At 41.9% G+C, this 26,239-nt stretch overlaps 4 protein-coding genes across 12 annotated transcripts; 2 read left to right on the top strand and 2 right to left on the bottom strand.

Moving 5' to 3' along the window:
- Positions 1-66: 66 nt before the first annotated feature.
- LOC125954900 (phosphatidate phosphatase LPIN3) lies at positions 67-10,247 on the bottom strand. 6 transcript variants are annotated; one of them, XM_049685559.1, is made up of 6 exons: positions 7,437-8,474; positions 3,580-6,518; positions 3,158-3,509; positions 2,980-3,083; positions 1,696-2,258; positions 1,136-1,274 (listed from the first exon to the last, which is right to left on the bottom strand). In XM_049685559.1, exons 2-5 carry the CDS (start codon positions 6,426-6,428, stop codon positions 2,024-2,026), a joined length of 3,540 nt encoding a protein of 1,179 aa, XP_049541516.1. In that variant the 5' UTR covers positions 6,429-6,518; positions 7,437-8,474; the 3' UTR covers positions 1,136-1,274; positions 1,696-2,023. The 6 variants fall into 6 exon arrangements, with proteins under 6 accessions (XP_049541515.1, XP_049541518.1, XP_049541519.1 ...); XM_049685558.1 differs by lacking the exon at positions 1,696-2,258 and having other exon boundaries at positions 67-1,274; positions 7,437-8,473; XM_049685561.1 differs by lacking the exon at positions 1,696-2,258 and having other exon boundaries at positions 67-1,274; positions 7,537-8,473.
- A 168-nt stretch (positions 10,248-10,415) lies between these two features.
- Positions 10,416-12,018, top strand: LOC125954907 (ras-related GTP-binding protein C). The gene is made up of 3 exons (XM_049685578.1): positions 10,416-10,557; positions 10,625-11,442; positions 11,520-12,018. The coding sequence occupies exons 1-3, from the start codon at positions 10,555-10,557 to the stop codon at positions 11,827-11,829; spliced, it is 1,131 nt and encodes a 376-aa protein (XP_049541535.1). The 5' UTR covers positions 10,416-10,554; the 3' UTR covers positions 11,830-12,018.
- A 111-nt stretch (positions 12,019-12,129) lies between these two features.
- LOC125954905 (proton-coupled amino acid transporter-like protein pathetic) lies at positions 12,130-24,384 on the bottom strand. 4 transcript variants are annotated; one of them, XM_049685572.1, is made up of 6 exons: positions 24,245-24,384; positions 17,667-17,721; positions 17,522-17,595; positions 14,544-14,636; positions 13,659-14,471; positions 12,130-13,591 (listed from the first exon to the last, which is right to left on the bottom strand). In XM_049685572.1, exons 2-6 carry the CDS (start codon positions 17,673-17,675, stop codon positions 13,183-13,185), a joined length of 1,398 nt encoding a protein of 465 aa, XP_049541529.1. In that variant the 5' UTR covers positions 17,676-17,721; positions 24,245-24,384; the 3' UTR covers positions 12,130-13,182. The 4 variants fall into 4 exon arrangements, with proteins under 4 accessions (XP_049541529.1, XP_049541531.1, XP_049541532.1 ...); XM_049685574.1 differs by lacking the exon at positions 24,245-24,384 and adding an exon at positions 21,336-21,427; XM_049685575.1 differs by lacking the exon at positions 24,245-24,384 and adding an exon at positions 21,285-21,376.
- Positions 24,385-24,423: 39 nt separating this feature from the next.
- On the top strand, positions 24,424-26,076 carry LOC125954906 (nuclear receptor coactivator 5). Its single transcript, XM_049685577.1, has 3 exons — positions 24,424-24,556; positions 24,627-25,175; positions 25,244-26,076. Exons 2-3 carry the CDS (start codon positions 24,637-24,639, stop codon positions 26,052-26,054), a joined length of 1,350 nt encoding a protein of 449 aa, XP_049541534.1. The 5' UTR covers positions 24,424-24,556; positions 24,627-24,636; the 3' UTR covers positions 26,055-26,076.
- The last annotated feature ends 163 nt before the right edge of the window (positions 26,077-26,239 follow it).

Below are 26,239 nucleotides of genomic sequence, written 5' to 3'. Positions count from 1 at the left end.
GCAAAGAAAAGGCGCCTAAGAATATGTTTATGTTTATGTTTCGGCTGTGGACAAATTGCGACGAAAATCGTGTTTCGGATAGAAATCGAATTCACTTCAAGATAAATTAGTTTTTTTTTCAATTTGTTAAGTTTGCAATAGGGTTTACTTTTATTTTTGCCTGTTCATCGAACATATTAACTACACGATTATTCCAGCAAAAGCGAGATAGCTACTTTGATTTCCAGATTTGCTGCACCGAAGCTTAACTTTCAATCGATTTGTGTGTGTTTCTGGTAACGAAGAAAACAATTGGTTCGCAGCAGCAACCAAACCTTAAAGGTTGGTCGTGCTATTGCCAAACTATTGCCTGGCTTCCCTTCACGTGTTGATTCATGATTGCAATGCAATGCTACTTCGACACATTTCTCTTGCAATTAGCTTTGCTTAGCTTCTTATTGGCGAGTAAAGTTACGAAACAACACATTTTTTGCGGCTAACTGCATGTTTTCCCTTGAATAAAACATTACTTTAATAACGAAAGAAACCACCATTTCATAAGACAAATCCTAAACAGAAATATTAATAAATACAAGTCAACTATCACATATATTCCACGCTTTGTCTCCTACCATCACGAAAAAGGCAAATAAAGCTGTAGAAGTTTACAATTTTCCTGGTTCTTTCACAGAGTATTACATACTATACTTTGAATTCTCATCTCCGCAGCAGGGTACAATTAGAATATGTTCTTCCTTTTTCCTGCTCTAGTAATCACAGTGTGCTATGTTGCAGAAGTTCTTATATTTGCGCTCAAGCCATTCTTCTGTAGTCGGTGCAACCACCCATCGTCACAATGGAATTTGAATGTCGGAGAAGTTGGCTGTTTCTAGCGGAGCGTTGCTAACGCCTTTGGAAGCATGCGGAATTATCCCAAAGCATGTATAGAAGCTACTGATAAGATATCGTAAATTTTATAAGATAATCCATTCCACTTTGGGTTCGTGGTACAGCAATCCAGATATTTTGCAACTTGTTTCTTCCAGCAATGAATGATTTTTCAGTTTTCAGGAATTGTTGGTAATGCTTGTTGGACAAGGGTTGCCGTTGGCGTCACTTTGCCTGAATGTGGCAATGCTGTAGCATGATTGCCGTAAGAATCTCCAGTATTATTGAAATCAATCTCAGGCACAGGCTCACGCCAGTAGTTGAAGCTGGTGTATTCGTTGTCTTCCTCTTCAATATGCTTAATCGGTGGATACAGCTGGTCGACAATGTAAGCCATATTGGCGTAACTAAACGAACATTGTAAAAGAAATCAAGACGAATCAGTTAAAGAAACACGGTGGCCCAAAAGCTAGTGTTAATAGGCGTTTCAGTTAGAATGTAAGAATCTATTTACTCCATCTGTTACTATGAAGAAATGTATGAAAACCACGACTCCCTTGTAAGCACAAGCAACCAGGTGAAGCATTACATTTCTGAACAAATTAACGTATTTTTTAAATAAGTTATAGTCGATATAAATAACAGGAAAAAATATTCGTAGGAGCAGTAAATCAAAAGATAAACATAGAAAAAATATAGATAAAGTTTTTCCCAAACGCGGTTAGAATGGAGTTCATCGTACTCTGGCGTGAATGAGTCATATTAGCAATATTTATACATTGAAAGAATGATGAATAGCTGCTTGATACGATTGGCGTTAATGCTTACCCCGGAGCGGCAAATAAAATGCATAAGGATCTGTTTCAGCCTTGTTGTATGGTATTTTGGGGAGCACGCAATGGATTCCTTTCATTTCCACCGTGCTCTTCTTGTCAGTCAAAACATTCAGTATGTCTTTGGGCTGATGGCTTACGATTGTTACTTGAAGACTAAACGTTTCTATGGCCAAGATGTTTCATGGCGAAAAGAGGATTAGGACGTACATTTTTGATCCATCATACATACGAGCACTTGCTGGTACATGATACTTCGACCGTGATGATAACATCATGCGACTTGACTTTGTAGTTTCAAATAAGCCTGATGATGAAATCATTTAGAAGGATTGATACTCAGCGAAGCTAGAATTGGATGAACGCTTCATTGATTGATTCTGCTGTGGAGGATTGGGGTACTGAAGAATCTGGTCCTCGGCACTCGATTCGAAGTTGAACACTAACTGTTCCTCGAAATCATCATCGTCCTCATCGTAGTCTGTGTAGTCAGACTCCGGGGACGGTAGTTCGATTGGTGGAAAGTAGTCATTCACAACCAACGATTGGCCAGTATATCTTCCGTAGGTGTAAACATGACCATTATGCAAAAATACAAAAAGGGTTTCATAGAAGCAATCGTAGTGCGTTCGTTAAGACCGAAGAAATAAAAATAGACAAATAAAAGAAATGTTACATAAATACCCGCAATCGAGAAAAAAAACTATAATAAACTAATGACATGTTCATCGTGTACCATTGTCAACCGACTGTGAATATCAATGTGCATGTTGGTATTGTGTTTCTATGCATGAATATGAAAATTGCATCGTGTTTGGTAACTGCTTCCTGAACTCTGGCAAAACGCAGTGATCAACAATTGTATGTTTTATATCACCGGTTTGAATTCGTGTGTTGACGCATAAAATTCAAAATGGCAAAAATGTGCTTGATAAGTCCAGATTGTAAAAACACGATAAGTTCTAAAGTACACTTGTAATCCGAGTGCATTTTTGAACTTTTGAAAATAATTTTGACACCGCAACCGCAGCTTCGCAATTATTGCAAGCCAGCTCTATGTGAAATGATAAAAAATATATACATTGATTTTTTTAACATTCCAATCCTACCGTGTATCATAAGTATAAGAATTTATGAATGCAGAAATTTAGTAATAAAAAACCTTGAGCTGCTTTTCTGTATAATTGCAGGATAGGAGTGACCCTTGTATAAACAAATGATTGCAAATGAATGTATCGAGCGAAATCATAGTGAACACTATCCTATAAAGACTACTTACGTTGATTGGAATGTTTGGGTGAGTTCGTGCTTAAGTTCGCCTTTGGGGTTGATGGTGAAAATCCTAGATGTCGGTATTCCAACGGCTCTGTATGCCCATACATCCTAGAATAGACAACAGGACACGATCCCCATTTACAATTACAGAAAATAATCTACAAACAAAAACCTTTACTTACATTAATCCTATTACCATAACCAGCATAGAAGGGATTCTTCTCCGGAAATAGTTCACGGATATCATTCAAACACGCAATCTTAAACTGTTCTGGCTTCTTTTCGATAACTTCACGATGGAATGCGGACATTAGCGAGGTTGGATTAAGAAGCAACGGACCATCGGGTAACTTAACATCGCCCTGTCGAATAGATTGCAAATATCCACGCGTAGTTTTCGCCTGGCCGATGGCACGTGCTGATAGATAAAGCATTTTGTACCCGTTTTCCTCAATTTTAGAGAATAACTGGGCCACACCGATCTGATCCCACGATTTACCGACCATTGGCAGGATATGACCAAGTACGTCCGATCTAGAAAAAAAAATCATTCATTTAACTATATCTAGTTACTTAGTAATCATGCTTAATTACTATCATTTACCTCGTTATCGTGCCGTCAATATCGGAGATGACCACTTTGTCATTGTGTTTCCATTTGAACAGGTAGCACTTACACCGAGTAGTTCCTTGATACGCAGTAGTTACACTAAATACAATCTCATTCATGCCATCCAATAGGTTGAGACCTTTAATGCGGTCCGTAGACAAGCGAAGCGTTTTGCGATACTTTTCGCCACCGAAGTATAGTACTTTGCTGTCTCCATTGCTTTCTTCAAGGTTTGCTGTTCCGGGGTTGATAGGCACCGGTAGTGATTTATCCATGACCAACTCAGAATCATCAGACGAAAGGGATCCATTGTAGCCCTCTTCTGTTTTTGCTTTAAACCCAGGAGATATACCGGAATCTTTAGTTGTTTTATTAACCATCGTTGGTATGATGGGGCTCTGGTCATCTTCGTGGCAATCGTCGAGCGAATTCGAGCGAGACGTTTGCGTTGCGACAGCCATCGACGACTTCAAATCGATTTCTGCCGTTGTGGGTGTCGTAGATATTGAGGACTGTTTTTGAGAATCGCTTACTGCAGACGGTTTAGACTCGTTAGACCGTCGCCAATACCACCAGCGGCCACCAGCAGCATTTTGCTGTGTAGGTTGCTGAATTTCGGACACCGTCTGAGTCTTCTCGACATTGTTATGCTCAGGATCTGATAAGATCCCCGATGATTCCATCTTCTTACTTCCAAGCACCACATCCGGGAGCGTCTTTTGGAATGCCAATAGTGTCATGACACGTGGACAAGCTTCCGCAAAGCTATAGTATTTGCCATCCACACGTACTACCAATTCGGGAGCTGCAAAAACACTTGGATCAGCGAGAACATTGCTGTATTGCAGACGATGGCGTTCAAACTCTTCATCGGATGGACCACCGGCGGTACTGTCCAATCCACCGCACATTGATAGGGCGATGGTTTCAGTCGACTGACGGCCTTTTCCGGTGAAGCTATCTTCTTGTGCAGCCTGATTTTCTCGAGATCGTGAGTTATGCTCATCGAAATCCGAATCGATACCCTTGCTTCCGCCCGAACCTTCTTCCATAGAGGTTGGACTGTGTGGTATTGATGTTCCATTGCCACTCTCTCGATCTTCGTCGTCTCCGCTTCCACCAGTGCGGTTTTGCTGTTGCTGTTTTAGCATAGAGAGAGGCGGAAAATAAAGCTGGGCTACCTCTGGCTCGCGCAGTTTATCCAGGTCCGATAAATACAGGCCGTCCGGTACGCTTTGACGCTTTTTCTTGTTGTTGTACTTCATAAAGCTCATTAGCCCATTCAGCATGGAGTTGTGCTGAGCTTGTTTGCTGGAGGAAGTGTTTCCTTCCAGATCACCTGTCTTTGCATCGGGTTTCGTCGGTAGCTCGCCCCATTTCCATGAATCATATAACAACCGCTCATCTGCCGTTTCGGTTTTCGCGCGTTGTGACATCTCAAACTCGGTATCGCTTTGAATTGGTGTTGATGGACGCGATTGTTGCGGGCTTACACCCGTTCCAATGTCCGTGTCACTGAAAAAGTGAATGTCCAACTCTGTGTGATGCGAAGCTGTTAATACCGTAGCACATGGATCAGGAGTTTCTCTCCCTTCCTTGATAGGGTTGGACGATACGTTCGTTTCCTCTTCCTTCGAAGATTGTGCGGTGCCATTGTTCACGTCTTGTGTAGAACCATTACTTGTTGACGAAATGGTTACCTGTGAGACGCTAATAGTTTGGCTGTCGGTCTCCGTAACATCGTTTTGGTCGGAGTGATTAGAACCACCTCCAGAACTGCTCCCAATTGATCCTTTCCTTTGAGCATTTTTCTTTTTCAAAATCGACTTCTTCCTGCGTTTTTTCTTCGACTTTGAATCCATCGCACCTTCAGCAGTAGCCGAAGGGTTTATAGTAGAAGTGATTTCTACTGGGCCCCCCGTAGCGACAGACGGTTGAGCATTGATAGGTTTAAATTGTTTTTCATCTAGCTGATTATCCTGGCGGCTAACGCCATCGCCAAGGGCGTTATTAGCTGCAGGAAGCAATGTACTGTTTCGCCAGTCGGCGGAACTAGCCTCATCATCTAGGCCCTCCATGTGAAAGATCTGCTCCTGTTCTGCTTCTGCTGCGGCCTCCCACTCCTGGCGAAGCTTCTGCATGGTATACTCTCTTTTCGTTAAGGAGAGATCTGGTCGATTAGTAACGTTATCTGTATGTCTGCGAGTGCGATACTCGGATCTTTGGTTTTCAAATTTGGCCCTTTCTTGATCGGCGTTTTCATTTGAGAGATCCACCGAATTACGCCTCGGTCGGAGCATCGGTTCTTCCGCTTCTGCTAGAGCAGCGACGTTCGACTCGGTAATTACTGTTGCTGCTGCTGCTGCTGCTGCTGTTGATGCTGCTATTCCAACCATCATTACCATACCCTCCCCGGGCTCAACGGGTCCAACAGAGCCCCCTAAATCATTCGTACCGGTTGCTCCTTTGAACATTGATCCTCCACTACACTCTCCGTCTCCATCGTAGTTGGTCAGGTACGAATGGCTTGGTATAGGTGAGGTAGCCATATGCGCGGGCACTTCGCTATCATCTTCGTCACATTCTTCCACGAAGAATGCTTCGCCAGAATCACCTAGCTTCATCTGTAGTTCTACTGGTTCGCCATTTAGTTCAATGTCCACTACTTTCTCGCGGCTCCGCAACACGCCCAATTTACCAAACCGCACGTGGAATGGGGAACTTTGGTATGAACCATCAGGCTGTTCTACCACAACCACATCTATTGCACCCGTTAGTGTGGCACCATTGATCTCGCTGTAGAACTCTTTAAAGTTACTGAGCAAACTAACTAGACTGTTCATTTTGACCCGTCCGTGGATGTTGCGAATGCAAGTATATTTGTATGATTGATACCAGCAGCTCCCTGTTCACAGGTGTTTCTCCTTCAATATCTAGAAGGAAATGTAAGAAAATATCAGTCATTTAGTAGAGAACCCAGCGTAGATAAGATAACAGCAACCACTATAACAAATAGGACTTCTGCGATTGTTGCTTATCCAATAATCATCCGATAAACTAGAGTCGAGAAGGTAAAAACATCTACACCAATGCTCCAGAATAATAGACACGATTTTAACGAGTGATATACGTAACGAAATACGTGTGATTGTGAAAAAATGTGTATAGAAGATCACAAAGACAAGATCTCTTTGACATCTTCAGAGATCTCAAAGACAAGATTACTGATTGTTTAAGATATATGCGTTCGCTATTGCTAATTCAATATCTTTTTTGCAGTATTGATAGCAATGCACGATGTTCAATAATATTTGAGTCAACTAGCAGGATTAACGCCATAGCGAATACAACGCAAAATGTACTTCGCTCACGCGATTAGCTTACGTAGCGATTCCACCACATCACAAAGCACATTTCGCACGGTTTTGACATACACACCGGCTATGGACAATCTGCTTACGCTCATTGATTTATTCTACAGGAACAACAAAATTGACCTTTGGACTGCAAATGTGAGAGTCATCCGCTGTTATCACTCAACGCAGTAACACATGTTGCAGCTGAGCCGACTGAATCGATACGAGGGTGGACAGACAAGCTATGTTGTGGTTCGAGTCTGGCTTTTCCAACATCCCCCAACTTGTGAGTAAAACGATGCTACTCATTTGTAAGCTAATTTGCTGCAAGCAAATTTGAATTCTACTCAAAACCGGAATTAAAGTGAGCGAAAGTCTCAGTAAAAAATGGGAAAGACGAAAACAAACGGGAAAAATGGACAAACATCGATCTGTGCCAAAAGACAAAAATAGTTTTCGCTTTCGTCAGTGGTCAAGTTAAAATCTCCTACCTACCGATGATAAATTCGTCACGAGGATCTCTGAACGGTTACCCATGCGAAAGGAGATTTTCTCGTTATTCGTAATGATGATTATTTTATTTTTAAACATTCACCTTCAACTTTAAGCGCGCGTGGTTACCTGACCAGGAAGCAAACAATTGAAAATGGATTGGCTTCACGTGCTTCATTCAAGCTAGCGACATTATCACTTCTCGTTCGATCTCGCACTGATTGAACATGATTATTCGCGTTACAAAAATTAAACTTTTCTATTTATTAAGTTACAATGCACTCACTATCGTTATTCGCACACTATTTGTGGAAGTAAATAGTTTTATTCATCTTTTTCACCCTTAACATTCAACAGCTGCTTCTTAGTGTCGTAAGAAATATACTTCTGTAGCGGCCAAATAGTTTGTTATGGAATCATGATCAACCCGAAAAGTGGCTTGGCACTAGAATGGCCCACTAGACGAAACAGTTCTGTGCCGGATCGTGGTTTGTTTGCAACAGGAAGGTAAGGATCCACGCACCGGTTTCTACGTTCCCCCCAGTGCGAACTATGTACTACGAGGCGTATTGGTCGTACAACGGCGTGTTTGAAAACGAAAACAACCTTCCCAACCACCAACGTGTGGTCAACGCGTATAGAGTCCGACTATTAGAGTAGTGGTATATGCTAGCGACAAAGTATATAATCATGGCAAGCACCATCGGGTTCTTACGCTTACGGGTACGGCCACGGTTGCGGCGTAATTTTTGCGTAATTTCACGCGACGAGTCATCTGCGCCATGAAATAAATGAAAAATAGGACAGACCCAAGACAAATAAGAATTATGTGAATTGGGATAGGGACTCGTATGGAGCTTATAAATGAAGCGATCTTGTTATTGTTGTGGATACATTATCCGGGCTGCTCCGCAAATTATTTTAAGCGCAAACACGTGAGTGGACACGCAGATTAACAAGAGCATTGGCGTTGAAACGCGGTCAATGATACACTGTGCTAAACCTTTGTGAAGGTGGATTATTTGAAAAGGTTCGAATTATACCACCAATGCTGTAGAAACTTATAGCTTGAGTGAAATAAACAGCTTTGAAGTTTGAAATATCTAGAATGAACGTTGAGAGCGGAAAGCATGTAAGCTGTCTTCAGTATTAAGAAGCCTTGTCCCAACAACTTTCTCTGAGTTGGGGGCTCGATCAATTGCGAGTAAACAACGCACGATCGTGAGGCAGAGCGTCGATCGGTTGCGACAGAAGCACGAGCAATGTACGGATCAAGGCCAAACGTGTTCGTGTTGGTTGGTAGCTAAATAACAAAGCGGTACGTTGAGACGTTGCAAGAGTTTAGAAGCATGCTATCCACCTAGGGGGACGATAGGCCAGCCTGTGTGTTGACGACAGGTGCCACCATTAATCTGCATAACGAGATAGATGTTATTCAACGACTTTGCCGGGTCACGCGTCTCAGCCAGAAACGGTAAGGAGGCATTCTATAACTCGCCGGACAGGAAGTGGTAGAATATACAACACGGAGGGTGTGTCCTCTTTGCACTGCATGTTGTTGATAGTTTGCGGCGTAGATCTTTACTTAATCGCTTCTCTGCCTTTTAATGACTTTCGTGAGTTTTAAACATATTTGTGTATATTAGCAATCGGTATTGATGCTCATGAAGACCACTGTTTCGTTATCTTATGGTTATGGCGTCAAATGACGGAAATTACGATGCTGGTGGCTGATAAGGCGATCAGAAAGGGAGCTAGCTTGGCGAGCGCACATCCAGAACCAGTGTCTTTTGTACGAAAAGGTATTAAATGAGGGATCAATTGTAATGGGTCCAACGTAAAATCGTGTCTATGCCTTCCGTCTGAAACTATGAACCAACAACACGGAGGTTGTTGCGCATGAACTCATCGCCGACCGCACTGAAATATTATCCAAGGACAATAAGTGCCTATGATACTAATCAACAGGAGTAGGAAGTCCTCTCTTCGCGGTGTCGATCTGGCTCCGAACAAAGACGATTTGAACAATCAGATTTTATTAGTTTCCTTTAAGTATTTGTCCAACATTTAGTTATTGTTTTTCGGTGGGCTTCCTCTTATGTTCACAGAAACCTATGAAGTTCTAGCTCCCCGGCGGAGGGCCAGGGGGGGGGGGGGTGTTTCCTTTGGTCCGGATTCGGACACACCCCATGGGGTGAGTTATGCGGAAGCCTTCGGGTGGTCAAGGGATACATGATGAATCAGGACTTAAGCTTCTTGCACGTGCATTGCAAAGCATGCTCGCCCAGTGGTCTGACAAATCGTACGATGGCGTGATGCGTCGTCTGGCTCCCCAACCCCCTCCCCCCCACCCACCACCACCACCACCACCACCACCTCAACCCTCTCAACCAGTTTCTGGTGTAGCGGCGTTTTCATAACAACCTGCGAGCAGCTGCCTACAGAACGGGTTTGGTCAGGAGATCCTTTGTTTTCGAGCGGAGAAGATAATCTTCTTGCATACTTTGCGATGCTTGGATGATCAATATTCGAAGAAAAAAGGATCCTTGCCGTCTGAACGCATGCTTTGATGAGCTTTTCCTTTTTCCCTTTCCTCTTTTCACCTGTTTTGGGCGACGAACTTACCAAAATCTGCGCTCGATTTTTCTAGAACCACGACGAGAGTCTTCACACAGTCAGACCACACTTTGTAATAATCTAACGCACTCACTATCCAGCTGTTCTTGCGGATGGCGATGAATCAACTTTTCTTTTCCGCCTAGAGTTTTCCACTACCAGCTACAGCTGATGCACTGAGAAAATCTACTCAACCGGGGCTAGGGACTGGTGGAAGGAGAACCTGAGCAGTCGAGCAGGAGCGCACACACGCGATCCCCCACGCACGCAGGCACGAAACACAGCCACACAAGCACACGACTGCCTCTGCAGCAACGCTACTCGTCCACACTGCCCGCGATAGCCAAAGATTGCCCGAATTATTGCTCGAATTATTGCTCGAGAATGAGATAACCCGATCGACGAGGCGTAAATAAAAAAAGTCCTTATCGCGACGTAATTTGAGTGGTTTTGGTTTCTTGTGGAATAAATTGCTGTAGTTATTGGAAGATATCGCTTAGCCGAGATGGTAAGAAATGATAAACAGTTCAGCAATCTCAAGGATGCGACCGACTCCTGGTGTTTTTTTTTTGTAGAGCTACCCGGACGAAGAGGAGCAGGTCGGATCTTTTCCCAAGGATTTCGGCTACGGAGACTTCGATCACGAATCCGATAGTAACAGGGCCACCGATGACAAACCACGCATCCTGCTGATGGGATTGCGCCGATCGGGGAAAAGTTCTATCCAAAAAGTGGTCTTTCACAAGATGTCTCCCAACGAAACCCTCTTCCTCGAATCGACCAACAAAATCGTGAAGGACGACATTAACAACAATAGCTTTGTGCAGTTTCAAATTTGGGATTTCCCTGGACAAATTGATTTCTTTGACCCTACCTTCGACTCCGACATGATTTTTGGTGGATGTGGAGCTCTTGTTTTCGTTATTGATGCCCAGGATGATTACAACGAGGCACTCACGAAACTCAACCAAACCGTGACCAAGGCCTACAAAGTTAACCCACGCATCAAGTTTGAGGTATTCATCCACAAAGTGGACGGGGTCAGTGACGATTTTAAAATGGAATCACAGCGGGACATCCACACGAAGGCCACCGATGACCTTCTCGACGCTGGGCTGGAGGGAGTACATTTAAATTTCCACCTCACATCAATCTACGACCATTCCATTTTCGAAGCGTTTTCCAAAGTGGTGCAAAAGCTTATCCCGCAACTGGCTGCGCTGGAGAATTTGTTGAATCTATTCATCCATAATTCCGGAATTGAAAAGGCGTTCCTGTTCGATGTTGTATCCAAAATTTACATTGCAACCGATGCCACACCAGTGGACATGCAGAGCTATGAACTGTGCTGCGATATGATCGACGTGGTCATCGATTTGTCCTGTATTTACGGGTAAGTAAAAATGCCTTTCTTTTCTCCCTGGAGTTGGCAATGAGCAACACAATAATGACAAAAATTCATGCTTCTAGCTCTCGCGACAATCCCGATGTGCCTGCATTCGATAATCAGAGTTCGAGCATAATAAAAATGAACAATAGTACAGTACTTTACCTTAGGGAAGTGAATAAATTTCTCGCTCTCGTGTGCATCATTCGCGAGGAAAGTTTCGCTAGACAGGGCGTGATCGATTACAATTTCCTATGCTTCCGCGAGGCAATAACACAGGTGTTTGAGCTACGCTTTAAACACCAAAAACTACAGGCTCTAGAACCTGATGCCGATAATGTGAGCGACTACCGGGTGGATACAGCACTTTCATCCATTAATGGCAGTGTGTAGTCACCCATCATCTTGGCAGATTTTGTTACAGAAGTTATTTTTTTTTGCTAAGCACTCTTATTTAGTTTAAACTTCATTCTGGAACGCTTGTTCAATTTTCTTTTCAAAAGTTGGTGCCTATTTCTATCCAAACATATACATCCATATCTTTGTTTTGTTGTGAACAACACGACCTTTCTCGCAAGAAGACGAGCGGATCGATTTTTAGTTTTATTCACTAACGTAACATCCGAAGAAAATGATGAGTTGCTTCGTTGGCAATGTTTTATAATAAGCGACGGCAAAATAAAGATACGTGAATAGTAATTACTCAACCTTGTTTTATTTCATAGCGTATATTTTCGTTGGTATTATTTGCCCTGCTGGTACAAAAGTACAACTAAAGAACGGCATCAATATGAATGGGGTTTAAGTTTAGCCTATTCTAATGCAAAAGATTTCCAAGACGAGTGCAAACGAATGAAATTGATATGGAAATAAAAAAAAAAGTCCAGATGCGTTGCGTTGAGGAAGAAATAAAATAGTATTCAAAGAAAAAAGAATTGCGTCTTTTGTACATTAACCACCTCCGGACCACCAGGGTTCGCTAAATGATCATTAACCAAACTTCGGTTTCGTTCCCTTTTTTAAGGCAAACATGAGTAGCGAAGAAATTCATGCAATATTGTGGATTGATGAAACCCACAATTGTGAATTTGATAGATTGTTATGCGAGTCGATGGTTTCGACAGAATAAGATAAATATGCGTAGAACAAATGACCAATGGTCATAATTGGCGTAGAAAACCAAAGAAAAGGTCCAACTGCAGGACATGTATGTTTGTTATGTTAACTAGCCTTGCGATGCGCACAATTTCATTTTTCAATCATGAAAATTAGGATCATGAAAAAAGGATTATGAAAATCAAAAAAGTATGCCCTGCTCCATGGAGTAACTAAATTGGCCAATGAGCTATGTTAACGATTGTTCAGTCGTTACTTTTTGGTCGGTATGAGGCACTTGTGTGTAGGATTCGGTTCACAATCCAGTACAAGTCAGATCCAGGCAACGAGGCACAATATTCATCACTTCAAAAGGACGCCGGCAAGCATAACGAGTCTTTGTCTTTCTCACCGATGGTGACGCATTTTTGCATGTTTTGAAGTTTTTCCTACGCTAAGCTGTTGTTAATCCTTCCTACTGATATGACGTTGAAGAACACAGCATTTACCGTACGCAGGCATCAGGACATGTCCTCCTAGAATGCGTCGAAAAGCAGAACTGAGTTTAAGCCGTGCTGACATAGTGTTATGTAGGATGGTAAGTAAAGAAAACAATGCCCAATCGGCAACCTATCATGCAGCAGAAAGGTTCTACGCGTATAAAGCTAGTATGTCTTGAATGGAGCTCTTGGAGCCAAAAATTAATGCAATGACGCCAAAAATTGCGACAATAACGTTCTTCCATACAATCCAGTTGCCGGGTCCAAATCCTTCATCCCAGTACGTGATCATCTCAATAACAATTGGTATCAATAGCCCGAGAATAGAAAAGCAAAATGCTCCAATTAATCCAATGAATGGACCGATAGTGGGAACGGCGACAGCAAGAAGGACAGCAGCTGTTACGAGCAGTGTACGCATGATGTATTCCACTAGACGCGGGCGCTTGGTGAAACGATCTTTGATGGCGACCCATCCAATATCGAGGCACACGTAAAACTGTAATCCGAAGGTACAGTACACGGCCAGTGCGATCAGAATTTTCACAGCTTGAGCAGGTCTGAAATGCAAAGAACAAACATTCAATGTAATGGTTTTTGGTTAATTTTGATCGTCATCTATCTTACATTTCTTCAATGGGCAGATTCAGCGTGATACTGCCAAGAGCAGCATCGCCATACTTAACATAGCCAAGGAATCCGAGCAAAATGTAGATGAGCGTTACTCCGGCCATGCCTTGATTGAGCACACCACAAATGCCGATAAAGTTCTGGGGCGTTTTCATCTGATTCTCTAGCGGCATCACTACTCCGATGGCTTCCATTGCAAAGATGACAATAGCAAAGAAGGCAGGCCATTGAACGATTGGCAGAAACATTGGACGTTCGCTGATGGCTGGCATATCGGTCACGAGGTAATAGAAAGTGATACCCAAACCAACACCCATGAAAATGTTGGCCACCATCGAAACCGGAGCGAGGTACTTCAGGTTGGGCACCCACGACAGTAGGATTAGTGGTACGAGCAGAAGCGCTATCATTACGCGTAGATTCAGTGGGCTGCCGTAGTAGTGTTCGATCACCTGTTGGAAGTTGGTAGCAATGATGACGGTATATACGGCACATGTTCCGAAGTATGTCACAAATAGACCGTAGCGGATGCAGTATGAGGTAGGCATGCCCCATCGGCGACCCCAAGCGGGCCCATTCTCGAATGCTACTTCTGCAATTTCGGAGAAGCTCATAGCTGTTCGATGCGTTCGTCGATACAAGGTATGGCCGCACTTGACAAGTACATACGCGCAGTGCGTGCAGATGAAGGCAGTAAGTACGGTTGCGATGATTCCACCGGCCAATCCTGCGTAACTGAAAGCGACTGGCATCGCCAGGATACCAGTGCCGAGCGAAGCTTTCAGCAGATGAGTCAAGGTTTCACCATCGCTGTTAGATGAAGAAACAAAACAATACACCTTGTAACCAAACAGCAACCAATATTACACAGCATTTACTTACGTAGTAGGATGATCCAGCTTTCGTTCTTTGAACGGATCAAATGGAGCAATTCCATTTGCTTCGACATCCGTTTTTGCGGTCGTGAATTTGTACCTGTTGTCGAAATAATGAAACGGTCATTCTCTTATAAGCCTTAATCGGTTAAACAAGCTTTCCGAGTATTTGGACAACGGTCGATATCTGGCGATAGCTTTAACACTGATACTATATTGTATTTCGCGCCACGATACCTTAATTTTGCCATTTTTTGCTTCAACAGAACAATAATTTATATGTTTACTTCTTAAAATATCACCTTATATCCATATCCATTTTTTCCTCAAAGTTATTGTTATTGTTATTCGTCGACGACATGTTTCTATCATACAGAAAGGTCCAAACTTCTCGACTGCACAGTTACAAGGCTTTTATATGAATGTTTTAAGCACGAAGGCACGTTCGTTCTTCTACACTTTTCCGTGGTCACCAGCAATAAGATAGTATAATTTTTTTTAATGCTAACAATAACAAAGTGAATTAAGACTTTTTTAGATTTGTTGATGTTTATCCAAGTGCAACTAGTGATAAATGGTACACTTAGGAGCCTACTTTCGGAGCAACCAAATGTGAACCTGCTCGGTGAAACGCTGATAAAGTACTAAACTTGTACAATAACCAAAACCCATGTTTCCGTCAACCGATCTTTTCCGCGGCCATGTAAAGTGAAGAGGTGGGGACGACTTAAGAGATCCAGTGGCACACAGGAAAACCAGGTACAATTGCCAAGCCGTCAAGCCGTTGTTGGTCCCCTTTCTTGGCTATCACACGCCATACCCATACCCCTCGGACAAGCGAATTTTGAAGATCGTGCAATTTCGGTGTTTCCTCCCTCGGTTCCTCCTCTGTCCCTGGAATTGGTGTTCTTGGGGAAGAAGGGCAACATAGCGATTGGTCAAGCCCTATACATTTTGTTCGTTTAACTTATGCAGACAGTGCACTACAAGAGACATCAGAAAACCGGCTAAAATAAGGTATGTTTCAGAGCCCTCTCAGACACCGTGTTCCGTCTTTAGCCTTCCTTTGGCCAGCATTTTCACAAAAAGTGCACAGGAAACATGCCTTGCGACTATTATTAATTTTCTCCTTGCCGCTCAAAATCGTTCCCTTTTGCGGTAGAGAAATCGGAACACGATGTTTGAGCGATAACGTCGGCGCACATTGCTGCATGCATCACGGAAAAAGGATGCTCATGCCAAGGCAGATCAATCAGAACAAAACGAAAGGTTGTTTAAACTAACAAAATATCGCCACTTTAAACATACTAGTTATATTATCTCTCCAATGTGTAATAATTGTAATTCGTGACTCATTTTGTCTTTACGAATGAAATTTATTCAATTCAACTCAATGCGGAATCCATCGCATCAACGTATAGCACAAAGAAATGATATAGTGGGATCTGCATAATAAACCTATATGCACATAACATGGCTTATGCATTTATGATCATTGAGCATCGAAGAATAGCCCAGTGTTTCTTGCTATGCCATGCAACAGAGGCTATATAATCGAGTGTCGCAAACACCAGAAAATTGAAGGTAGCTGCACGGGGAAACATGAGATAATGTCGAATAATAACTGATAATTGATTGGTTTTACGTTACACTCACGTGTACAAAAGACGAAAATAATAAAACTCATGTATTTCCTAAAATCCAAATCAGTATCAGTAAAAAATCTAATGTTATGCTATCGCGTCGTAAACTATAAATACAAATGCCCTGTTTTCACTAAAACAATATTTTCATTTCATATTTTAGATTCAACATAACATGACAACATAACACTATAACAGTATATGTTAAAAAAGCTTGTTTAATAGAATTATAATACGTTTTCATTATTTTATCGTACTTTTTCGTTGTTGTTTTAGCCTTTCTTGATTAGCAAGGTCCTACACCCTGCTCTTCTTCAAGCCACTTTCCGTCCGCAATAAGTTAAATGTGATTCAGTTATCAGTATCTGCCTTGTGCCATCATTTTTGCACGTAACAAAAAAAAAAGATATAGATTCTCCATTATCCCCTCCTTCGTCATTTTTTTTTTATTTTTAACCGTCTGCGGTAAACTGAATTGGTAAATAAAACAAAAAAAAAACATCTTGAACGAAAAAGTCATGACATGAAAACAGATTTGTGCATCTTTACATGATGAATTTCATTCGAATCAAAATGCCAACGGCGATTATTTAAAAAGTAATAAAGTAAAAATATTAGTAATTATTCCAATCAGCGCTAATAACGATACTATGTTAGTGTCTGAAAAAATTTAGGGAAAATCTACTGAGCCACGAATATTGTATGTACCTTTAGAGAATTATGACGAATAATTCTCTTCTACGGTATATTCGGTGGTCCTATAGGTATCCCGTGGTGCTTTTGTTTCGTTATTTCGATTCGTTACACTTGCAACAGACTATAAATTATCAAAAATCTGTTAGTGCGACAGGACGCAATAACCCCTGCAATCATGCAACGTCTGCATTCTTCTTCATGATTTTGCCATGTATACCTTAGTATATAAACCACTTCACCCAGCGTCCTTTTGATAATATTTTTATTTTTTTCGACACCGTGCCACATTTATGGGCAGCTTTTGCGCAAGTTTCGTATGAACGTGATCTCCAACAGAGTCGAATTAAATCGAAAGGATAAAGAATACACTAAAATATTGCCATTGCGTGATTGTGAAATATAGCCGCTACATTGTAATCGCATCATGTATGCCCTCACAGCTTGAGAGTACTCTACTGGTTCAATTCAGGATTATATAAATTCAGGAAAATAGGATTCAATTCATAATAAAAAGAAATGTAAAAGATCGTGAAGATTTGCTGTTCACATAACTTTCTTAAGACCCAAAAGTTCGAAATGATTTCCTATTTAGTGGTATTCAAGCTACGAAACGATTATCTAATCGAAAAATTAAGAATTTACTTACACAACGGTTCCATTTTTCGAATCGCGCGGTAGAAATGTTTCCATCTCTTGTTGAGGAGGAGGTCCGGTATATTCCTTTGGTAGAAAAAGCGGTTGCGGTTTATTATACAAAAAAAAAAAATCATACACCGTGTCTTCAAACTCACGTTCACCATTTTGTCGTCACTTGAAGTGAATTTAAGCGGTAGGTTAATTCAATATCTAAAAAGAAATAAAAGTCAAGACTAGCATTAATATAATGAGCGTTTCATTCGAGTTTCGCGAGGCAGATCAGAAGAAGAATATTCGAAATGGACTTCTTTAAAAACTTTGTTATTCATTCCTTTCAAATGGATATAAAGCTAATTTGTAGGTCGCCATCAGGGGGAATGAGACCGAAAAGATCGAAAGAAGAGTATAGTAATTGATAGCCGATTACTCCAATGTCCTCGTCGTTCGATCTACCAATTGGAGAAAATTATCCCATCCGTCTGATATTAATCATCTATGCTGGATGTATTGATGATTGTCCAATTAATAGTGTGTTTGCCTTTCTATTGCAAGATGTTGAAAGATAGAAAGAGCAGCAGCAGCAAAAGCAGCAGTGCATTGGCTTAGGTAGATATTTCGTAAAACAATCCCAATTGTATTTGGGCCTCATCGACAACAGAGAATTCCATTGGACAAGACAACGGGTGAAATGATGGGATGGCCTTGACAATATACTTCTCTCCATCCTCTCTGAACTAAGGCGCCATGCTTTGTGATTTATTGAACTAAACCAATGTATCATCGGTTAGCATTGGTGTGATGAATATTTATACCACCCAAAAAGGAAAACAAAAGAATTCAATCAAAATCAACACGTAACGGCTGTACAGCGTCTCTCAGAATTCCAGGCGACATGGTTACCGCGATTATTTTAATATACATCCGACCGCACTAAACCGTTGCTGAACCCGCTGAAAAATTACCGATCTTATTTAAAAATGAAGGACATTCCACTAGTACACACTTCTTTTCTCATAATAACCGGTTGACTTTTTCGTTAGATTATATTGGGGGCCAATGCCTCTATTGTCAATCATTACTCCTCCCCATTGGCGTCAACCTTGGACATGTTTCCATGTTCATTACAGCCTAGACATTGACGTCATGAACGAGATAAGAAAAGAGAACCAAAACAGGACAAAACATAGAAAAGAAACGATTCTATTTATAATATTTTGCACAGTTTACATACCTTCAAACGATGCTCATTTGAGCAGTGCGTTTGGTTTTAGGTGCTTATTTTTTCCCAAAAACTAAAATAACATACCTGTACCTAAAATTAGCTACTTTCAAATACAGTTAAACAAAGTAATACTTGTTTCTAACAACTGCCGAGTAGCTTATTGACCAATGAAGGCAGAACGAATCAACAGTGATACAATGGCGGCATTTCAATTGGTAATCGTTAGGCAGCCTCGTGTGAAGTGTAACTATTACAGAGTAGTTAGCTAACCAGCAATGAAAAATAAAGCCCTCGTTACAAAAATATTATTACAATTTGCTGTTCTCTTTGCGGTACGATGCTTACCGCGTATAAGTGCTATATTTGCGCTCTTCACAAAAGTAATGTAAAACCAGATGTATTACTATTACACATTATCAGCAGGACTTTGGTCGAGAAAACGTTAAACAGAGTTGTTCATGAGGTTGACTTTTCAATCAGTATACTCCTGCCGCCAATCTTATCTGAATACGCTGCTGTCTATTCCATTTTGCGTGATTGAACATAAACAGACCTAATTAAAGATATTTCCGGTAATGAAAGTACAAAAAAAGAAAACATAAATATGGAAGCAATACTGCATTTGCATATTCACTAATCCAGCAACAAATCAGTATCAACATGTAACCTGTTGACATAGTGTGCCTTTATATTTATAGTTAAGGCTTGTAAAGGACGCCCCAGACTCCAACCAGGATGTAGATCATTATCAGCATTTTGTAGCTTTCGCTGAATTGAAGATGTGATAAGCGAGCACACGTGTTGATCACTTAGCACAAGGAGTTTCCATTTTATCAGTTCGAGCAGAAGGTTTTCAAATGTGGTGGTGATCTAAGATTGTCTATTAATTGTGCACGCAGCACGTGTGCAATAAAGACTGCATGAAAAACGGTTGTCCACGTTTGATGCTCATGCATCCACACACTCGTCATGCATCATGCATTCAAGACAAAAAATAATAGTGTCAATTTTCTACCTATTTGCTTAGTTTTACCATTGTTATAAAATTACTGCCGTTCCATCCGAGCAGTCTATATGCCAAAATATATGCTAGACTCCGGTAGAACATTCCACAGAAAACCGCTTACTGTGGAAAATTGTATGTAAACTGATACCTGGGTGCTTAACCGTTAAGAAAACCTACGGCTGCATTTTGTAGCTCATTATCAGCATTTTGATATTATTAGTATTATTATAGTAGATCATTATCAGCATTTTGTAGCTTTCGCTGAATTGAAGATGTGATAAGCGAGCACACGTGTTGATCACTTAGCACAAGGAGTTTCCATTTTATCAGTTCGAGCAGAAGGTTTTCAAATGTGGTGGTGATCTAAGATTGTCTATTAATTGTGCACGCAGCACGTGTGCAATAAAGACTGCATGAAAAACGGTTGTCCACGTTTGATGCTCATGCATCCACACACTCGTCATGCATCATGCATTCAAGGCAAAAAATAATAGTGTCAATTTTCTACCTATTTGCTTAGTTTTACCATTGTTATAAAATTACTGCCGTTCCATCCGAGCAGTCTATATGCCAAAATATATGCTAGACTCCGGTAGAACATTCCACAGAAAACCGCTTACTGTGGAAAATTGTATGTAAACTGATACCTGGGTGCTTAACCGTTAAGAAAACCTACGGCTGCAAAACAACAGAAAACAAGCTGAACTTTGACTGAACGATACTAACAGTGCTCACTTGACCAACACGTTATAATGTTGCAGTAGAATGACGAAATTTAAGATATAAATTAGGCAGCCACGTGTTGCGTAAATGAACACTTTTTATAACGAACTTGAAAGAAACCGCGATCCGCCCTTTCGTTGCGTTGAATTAGCATTTACTTAACAAACTTGCACCCTTGTCCTGCAGAGCTTCTTTGCTTCACTTGCACTTAACACCTTTTGCCTGATATCGATCACTCTCTTCTGAGATGTTTTGTTCTTCACATGTGAAGCATTTGTGAACCTTATCAGTGTCGCAGAATGATAGCCGCTTGTTTCAGGCCTGTGATTGAGTGTTTTTTTCGTGGTCAAGAGATAACGATCCCGAATGGCACCGAATATGAACCTTTTGCTAGTGCGGATATTGATTTATCATTGAAACATCGTTCTTCAAAACCGTACAATATCAAAATAGCCATGTACTTGGGTACATTTCTTCAACTTTTTCATACTTCAATAGTAATGAAGTGTAATTTAATACTGCATTAATGACGTTGACATCAACAGGAGGTATCAAATGCTTTGCAATACCAATTTAGCTAGTCGACCATGCAGCAGTCTGTCTTTCTTTGTGATTATTTGTGTTCAAATAATCTTTGTGGAGCCCATTAAAAATTGCTTCGTTTGCTTCTTTTTGTACTACGAATAAAAACAAGTACAAAGAGTAGAAAAAACGTAGCTCGGTGCCTCAAAAATAATGATATGTAAGAGATGTTCACATTCTTTCTGTCACTTCAAACAAGTCACTTTTAAAATCGGTTATGAAACCCCGTAAAGCCAATACCTTTGACAATTGTTATAACGTTGAATACTATTGAAACACTGGTAAACTTACTGTTAAATCCAACCCTCTACCACCTACTGCTGTCAAATCGGGACTGAGCGACCCACGGTGCCGTTAACGCAAACGTGCCGGCTAGTGCTCGATCCTTGCGGTTTTACTACGTCTAGCGACCGGGTTTCGAGAGAGCAGTGGTAGTGGCAGTACCCCACAACCACTGCCTACCCACAAACCTACGTCTAATCTTCTTTTTGAGGGTCACACAACACAAACTCGCTCACTCACGCAATCTCCCATTCTTGAGCAGCATTCTGGGGCGTTTACGGGGATTGTTTGAGTAACGGTTCCTCAACACCACGCGGTCAAATTTTAGTTCCGCTCCCAAAATGATGTAATACGAGGGAAAGAAACTACCATTCATAGTTTTAAATTACAAAGAGCAAATAGACGCGACCATGGCATTTTCGAGTAGGGAACCTTATCACAGTTTGATAAACAGGGAGATAACCAATTCCTTAGCAACCCCAAAAGTGAATCATACATTAAAGGCCGTAGTAGGCCGTAGTGTATATCGTCAGCAACGTGAACGTGCATTATCTGCAACGTCACTGCTGTATGCTAACATGCATCCAGGGTAATGATGAAAAAAGAATCATTGGAAAATTACGTACAATGAATCAAACGCTAGAACTTCTCTTCGATGGTGCCCTTTTGGAGCGACGATTTGTGTTCAATTTTTTACTTTCCGAAAGCAGCACAGCGTTGGCGAGAAAGAAAGAGAAATAGTGCTAGTTTGACTTGCAAAACCAAATATCGAAGCGTTAGAGGAGATAAGCATGTGATCATTAGAATATCCATTGAACACGTTGGCTGTGTGTGGCAAAGTGTGATGTGAATCGCGAAAAATGAGCAAATAACGGCATGTGCAAACAAGATGACCGTAGAACCTAGGTGCAAGGGAGTGCAGCTGAATACAGAATGTGTCGTTAGAAAGTGTGTGTGTACGTAGCGTTGCACTGTAAAATCGAGCGTTTAAATCCTACTACTTCACGCACCACGTGGATCTTGTTGCCATGGCGACAAACAGATCGTTTATTAGCGTTTGGCAAGATTTGAAGCTATCGCCTAAACGACAACTTGCCATCGGTGCGCGTGCAATCAATACCATCACTTGCACAAAATGCACTTGATCGAAGTATCACTGAGTGGTCGTGCCCGACAACAAGCTGAGGTTACAGCGACCGCCCACTGTTAACCGAAGTAGTCAACAAAAGTTTCATATAAAATTGTTTCTTTCTAAAATATTGTGCACAAAGGGCTTATTCGTGTCGTATACGAAGTAAGAACAAGTGAGAGAACTTATCTTCTCGAGCAACATATTTACTCCCAAACGCTCCCGACCAGCCAAGAATTCTCTCTTTCGTTGCTCTAGCTCTTTACTGAGTTTGGTGCGGTTTTATGTAGGGGTAAGCATGCCGATGGCTTGTCTGTCGCAATCACGATACCTAATTGCATCAGGCAAATTTTTGGGCTTCATTCAAACCCTTCCACAGTTGGATTCCTTCGTCTAGCGCACACTCGGAATTGGCATTGCCATTATTCAATCTTTTGTGGTTCATGTTTCTGCATAGTTGATTTTAGTGCAAGTTTGGCTAGCAGAACTTATTTTGCACATTTTATTTTACATTTTTTAAATTTAAAAACGAGAAAGGTTGCTAAAATGTACCACCAGAGAAAACACATTCATGTTAGTCCCTAATGCTGCTTCTGCATTTCTGACCATTCTGGCAGCGCTCAGCTCAGATTACTTAGCAACCGAAATCGGGAATAGCTTCTTCCGCTGTACCCATCTCTACCCCGAACATCTAAATGCGTTACGATAGCTAGGAATGTATGCAAGACGACGCTTCGCATTGTGCATGCTCTTTCCACTTTGCAACTATTCTAAATACAGATCGTCGAGGATCATGGCGGTGATGATTCGGCGAAGTGGAACAAATAATTTAACTTGGATGCAGATCGAGCTAGTGTACAAACGAACGGTACTAAAATAATGTACTTCCTCACACAAGAAGCAAACTACTCCGCAGATAGAACTGTTAAAAAAATTGCGGCCTTTGCATAACCGAAGCAAATAATTTCAGTTCTTTTTTCTGTATTTCTGTGTTCTTGTTTAATTTGTAACTAAATGAGCTGCAATCGGTGTCGATGGTAGCATAGACTAGTCAGTTTAGCGTATGCACGGAAATGGAATAAAGTTTAGAAACCAAGATCCGTAATTAGAGTACTCGTTATGTTCTGGCCTTGCTTCGTTCCGTTTGAATATCGATCGGTATCGTCCCTGCTGGTTCCATCCCATGTTGGTCGCGCCTCAGTCGCACCGAGGAAGCCTTACATTGTGGGTAGCATTAAGAATCATAAGGTAATTTTCGAATCTTAGACTCTGCAGCAGATAAATAAAGCAGTTTACTGGTGAGTGATTTCTCGATGCACCAACAGTTTTTATGCATTTTTACTATCGCAGAATATTACCATCTGCTATCATTGCGTAAGACGCAAGCCGAACGAGGTCGTTGTACAAAGCAGGCGGAGCACGAGCATAAAAATAGATTAAATAAATCTCGTCTTTCTCCAGCCGTTCGGCAGGTCAGACATGCTGAATGATTTGAGGGAAGAAATGAGCCATAGAACCCAGGTGAAATCCGCTAGGCGCACAGCCAGGCATTTTTCGTGACGTGGGTGTCTTAATTTCATGTTTTGGCTTTTACACCCGTTGTTTCTTCTTTTATCTTCAACACTCATTTTCGCACTTTAACGCTCTCTGTGACGAAATGTTTCTCACTTTCTCCGATGAAACACGTGGCTTGCATTCTTCGTGCGTAAAAAGGGTGAAACAATCAAGGCAGCCGGCTCATCCGGGACATTCTGGTGAGGACACGTTAACCCGGTTTTGATGTTCTTACCTTTCTCAGCCGCGTTTCTCAACTACAGATTGTTGCACTCGTAAAGGGCTCAATCTATAATTTCTGCCACAACACCACCGTTTTTCACGTGCACAAATGAGCGATCACGACTAACAAAAGCTAAATTATCGCGAACAATTTCGTTGAAAACACAAAAAACCATTCACGAGGCGCCAGCTCTTCAGTTTTCCCAAAGATTTCTGCTCCTCTTAAGAGCGAGAAGCAAGATACCGGCGGCCACGCCGCCGACAGTTCCGTTTGACAGCATCGCGCTTGTATTCTTCAGCAATTCAGCGTTTCTTCAGGAAGAGGGTAAAAACACAAGAAAAGGTGATTTTACGCTTTACGACGCTTGCTTACCATTAATTCACTCTCTTTTTAGCTACTAGAGTATGGCCGCTCCTGAACCGGTCAATTCCAGAGTATATATTGGTGGTTTGGGAGAACAAGCGGTGGTGCAGGATCTGGAGGGCCTGCTTGAGGGTTACCAACCATATCGCGACTTGACCTTACTTCGCGGATTCGGGTTTGTGCAGTTCCACGACGAACAATCAGCCCAGAACGCGATCAAAGGCTTAAACGGAAAAGTGTTTAGCGGCCGAAAACTGAATGTGAAAGTGGCGAATGACAACAGAGCCAAGAAGGGTTTGTTGCCTAGGGGTCATCCTCTGCAGGGCGCGAAAACCGCTGCTCCTTCCGGCCCGCTGCGGGATCGCTCTCCAATAGACATGCCAGCTTCCGGGCGAAGCGACGATAGTGCACTTCATTTGTTGGATGTGGCCCCTTATGTTACTCAAACATTCGGTCCATCCGATCATCTCAGTGGAGCGTACGTCGAGGCAGGCATACCAGCTAGACCCGTTCACCGAGCTCCAACATTAGCTCCAGAAAGCAATGATTGCGAAATAATCGTGGTCAACAAAGAGCTCACGTAAGGCATGGACATCGATTAACCATTAAAGTGCATGATACATTTGCAGCACCTTTTTCCTTTTCCAGAGCTTACGCAGAAAGCATTGAAGCGAGACTGAAACGGGCGGGAATGACGGTGGATCTGTTATTTCCGAACAACGACGTTCCCATCGGGAAGGTGCTTACGAACATAGCATCCCGCGGAAGTTTCTACGCCATTCTTATTACTCCAGAAAATCAGGAACGGAACAGTATCACTGTGAACGTGCTTTATGGCATTCCCGCAGAACACCGTAATATGCCGAAAGATGATGCAGTCATGTTCATTATCAACCACTTTACAGCGAAAAACAGGCAGGCACGGGCACAATTCCCCCCCCTGAATAGCTTCCACGAAATAGCATCTACCGCTCCTGTACCTCCCGCTCCCGTGCCCATGACGGAGCAATCTCTATCCCACCACGAGAAGCATCCAGAAGCAATCCAGAATATGATCAATCTGTTGGCTGCAAACCGCTCGTTGACTGTCCTGCAATACGAACGCCTGATAAAGTATTTAAGCGAACGAAAGGAAGCCCAAATTCGGATCGAACTAGGGGAAGATCCGGAAGATACTACTAGTTCGCTCGTAAGCTCAAACACTGCTGCAGCACCAGCTGCCAAAACTAAAGGAAGTACCGAAAAGGAGCTAGAGAAAAAGATTCTTGATATTTTGAATAAGCCATCCATAGTCGGACCTGCGAAAGCCGCTAATCCCTTCGAGAATGTGTTTCAAGATACTAGGAAAGGAGCGAGCACAGCACCACTCCCAACATGCCATTTACTGTATGATCCGAAGGTGCAGCGCGCTTTAGATTCTCTATTGCAAGGACAACTATTCATGAAATTTACTGGCTGAATAAAGCAGAATACGATGCGATTTTGTGTGAATTCTTCTGTATATTTTAAGCGAGTGGGCCAAACGAGCTTGGCCAAACCGCGCGATTGCGCGAAAAACGCCTTCCGTATGAACGCGACTTGCGGCGTTGCGTCCGCGTGCCTAATTTTGCTGCTCGAGTAACGTAACTCGAATAGGTGCTACTG

The sequence above is a fragment of the Anopheles darlingi genome, chromosome 3 (genome assembly GCF_943734745.1).
Source record: "Anopheles darlingi chromosome 3, idAnoDarlMG_H_01, whole genome shotgun sequence".
In the NCBI taxonomy this organism is placed as follows: Eukaryota; Metazoa; Arthropoda; class Insecta; order Diptera; family Culicidae; genus Anopheles; species Anopheles darlingi.
Note: the sequence above shows the minus strand (reverse complement) of the source record. Positions and strands in the feature narration are given on the sequence as shown.

Coding starts and splice junctions, on each gene's coding strand:
- LOC125954906 (XM_049685577.1), top strand. CDS start 24,637: ATGGCCGCTCCTGAACCGGTCAATTCCAGAGTATATATTGGTGGTTTG. Junction 25,176..25,243: donor GTGGTCAACAAAGAGCTCAC/GTAAGGCATGGA, acceptor TTCCTTTTCCAG/AGCTTACGCAGAAAGCATTG.
- LOC125954900 (XM_049685560.1), bottom strand. CDS start 6,428: ATGAACAGTCTAGTTAGTTTGCTCAGTAACTTTAAAGAGTTCTACAGC. Junction 3,510..3,579: donor ATTGACGGCACGATAACGAG/GTAAATGATAGT, acceptor TTTTTTTTCTAG/ATCGGACGTACTTGGTCATA. Junction 3,084..3,157: donor GTTATGGTAATAGGATTAAT/GTAAGTAAAGGT, acceptor TGTCTATTCTAG/GATGTATGGGCATACAGAGC.
- LOC125954905 (XM_049685572.1), bottom strand. Junction 14,637..17,521: donor TCGAAAAATGGAACCGTTGT/GTAAGTAAATTC, acceptor TTTCGACAACAG/GTACAAATTCACGACCGCAA. Junction 13,592..13,658: donor AATCTGCCCATTGAAGAAAT/GTAAGATAGATG, acceptor TTTGCATTTCAG/ACCTGCTCAAGCTGTGAAAA.
- LOC125954907 (XM_049685578.1), top strand. Junction 11,443..11,519: donor GATTTGTCCTGTATTTACGG/GTAAGTAAAAAT, acceptor TCATGCTTCTAG/CTCTCGCGACAATCCCGATG.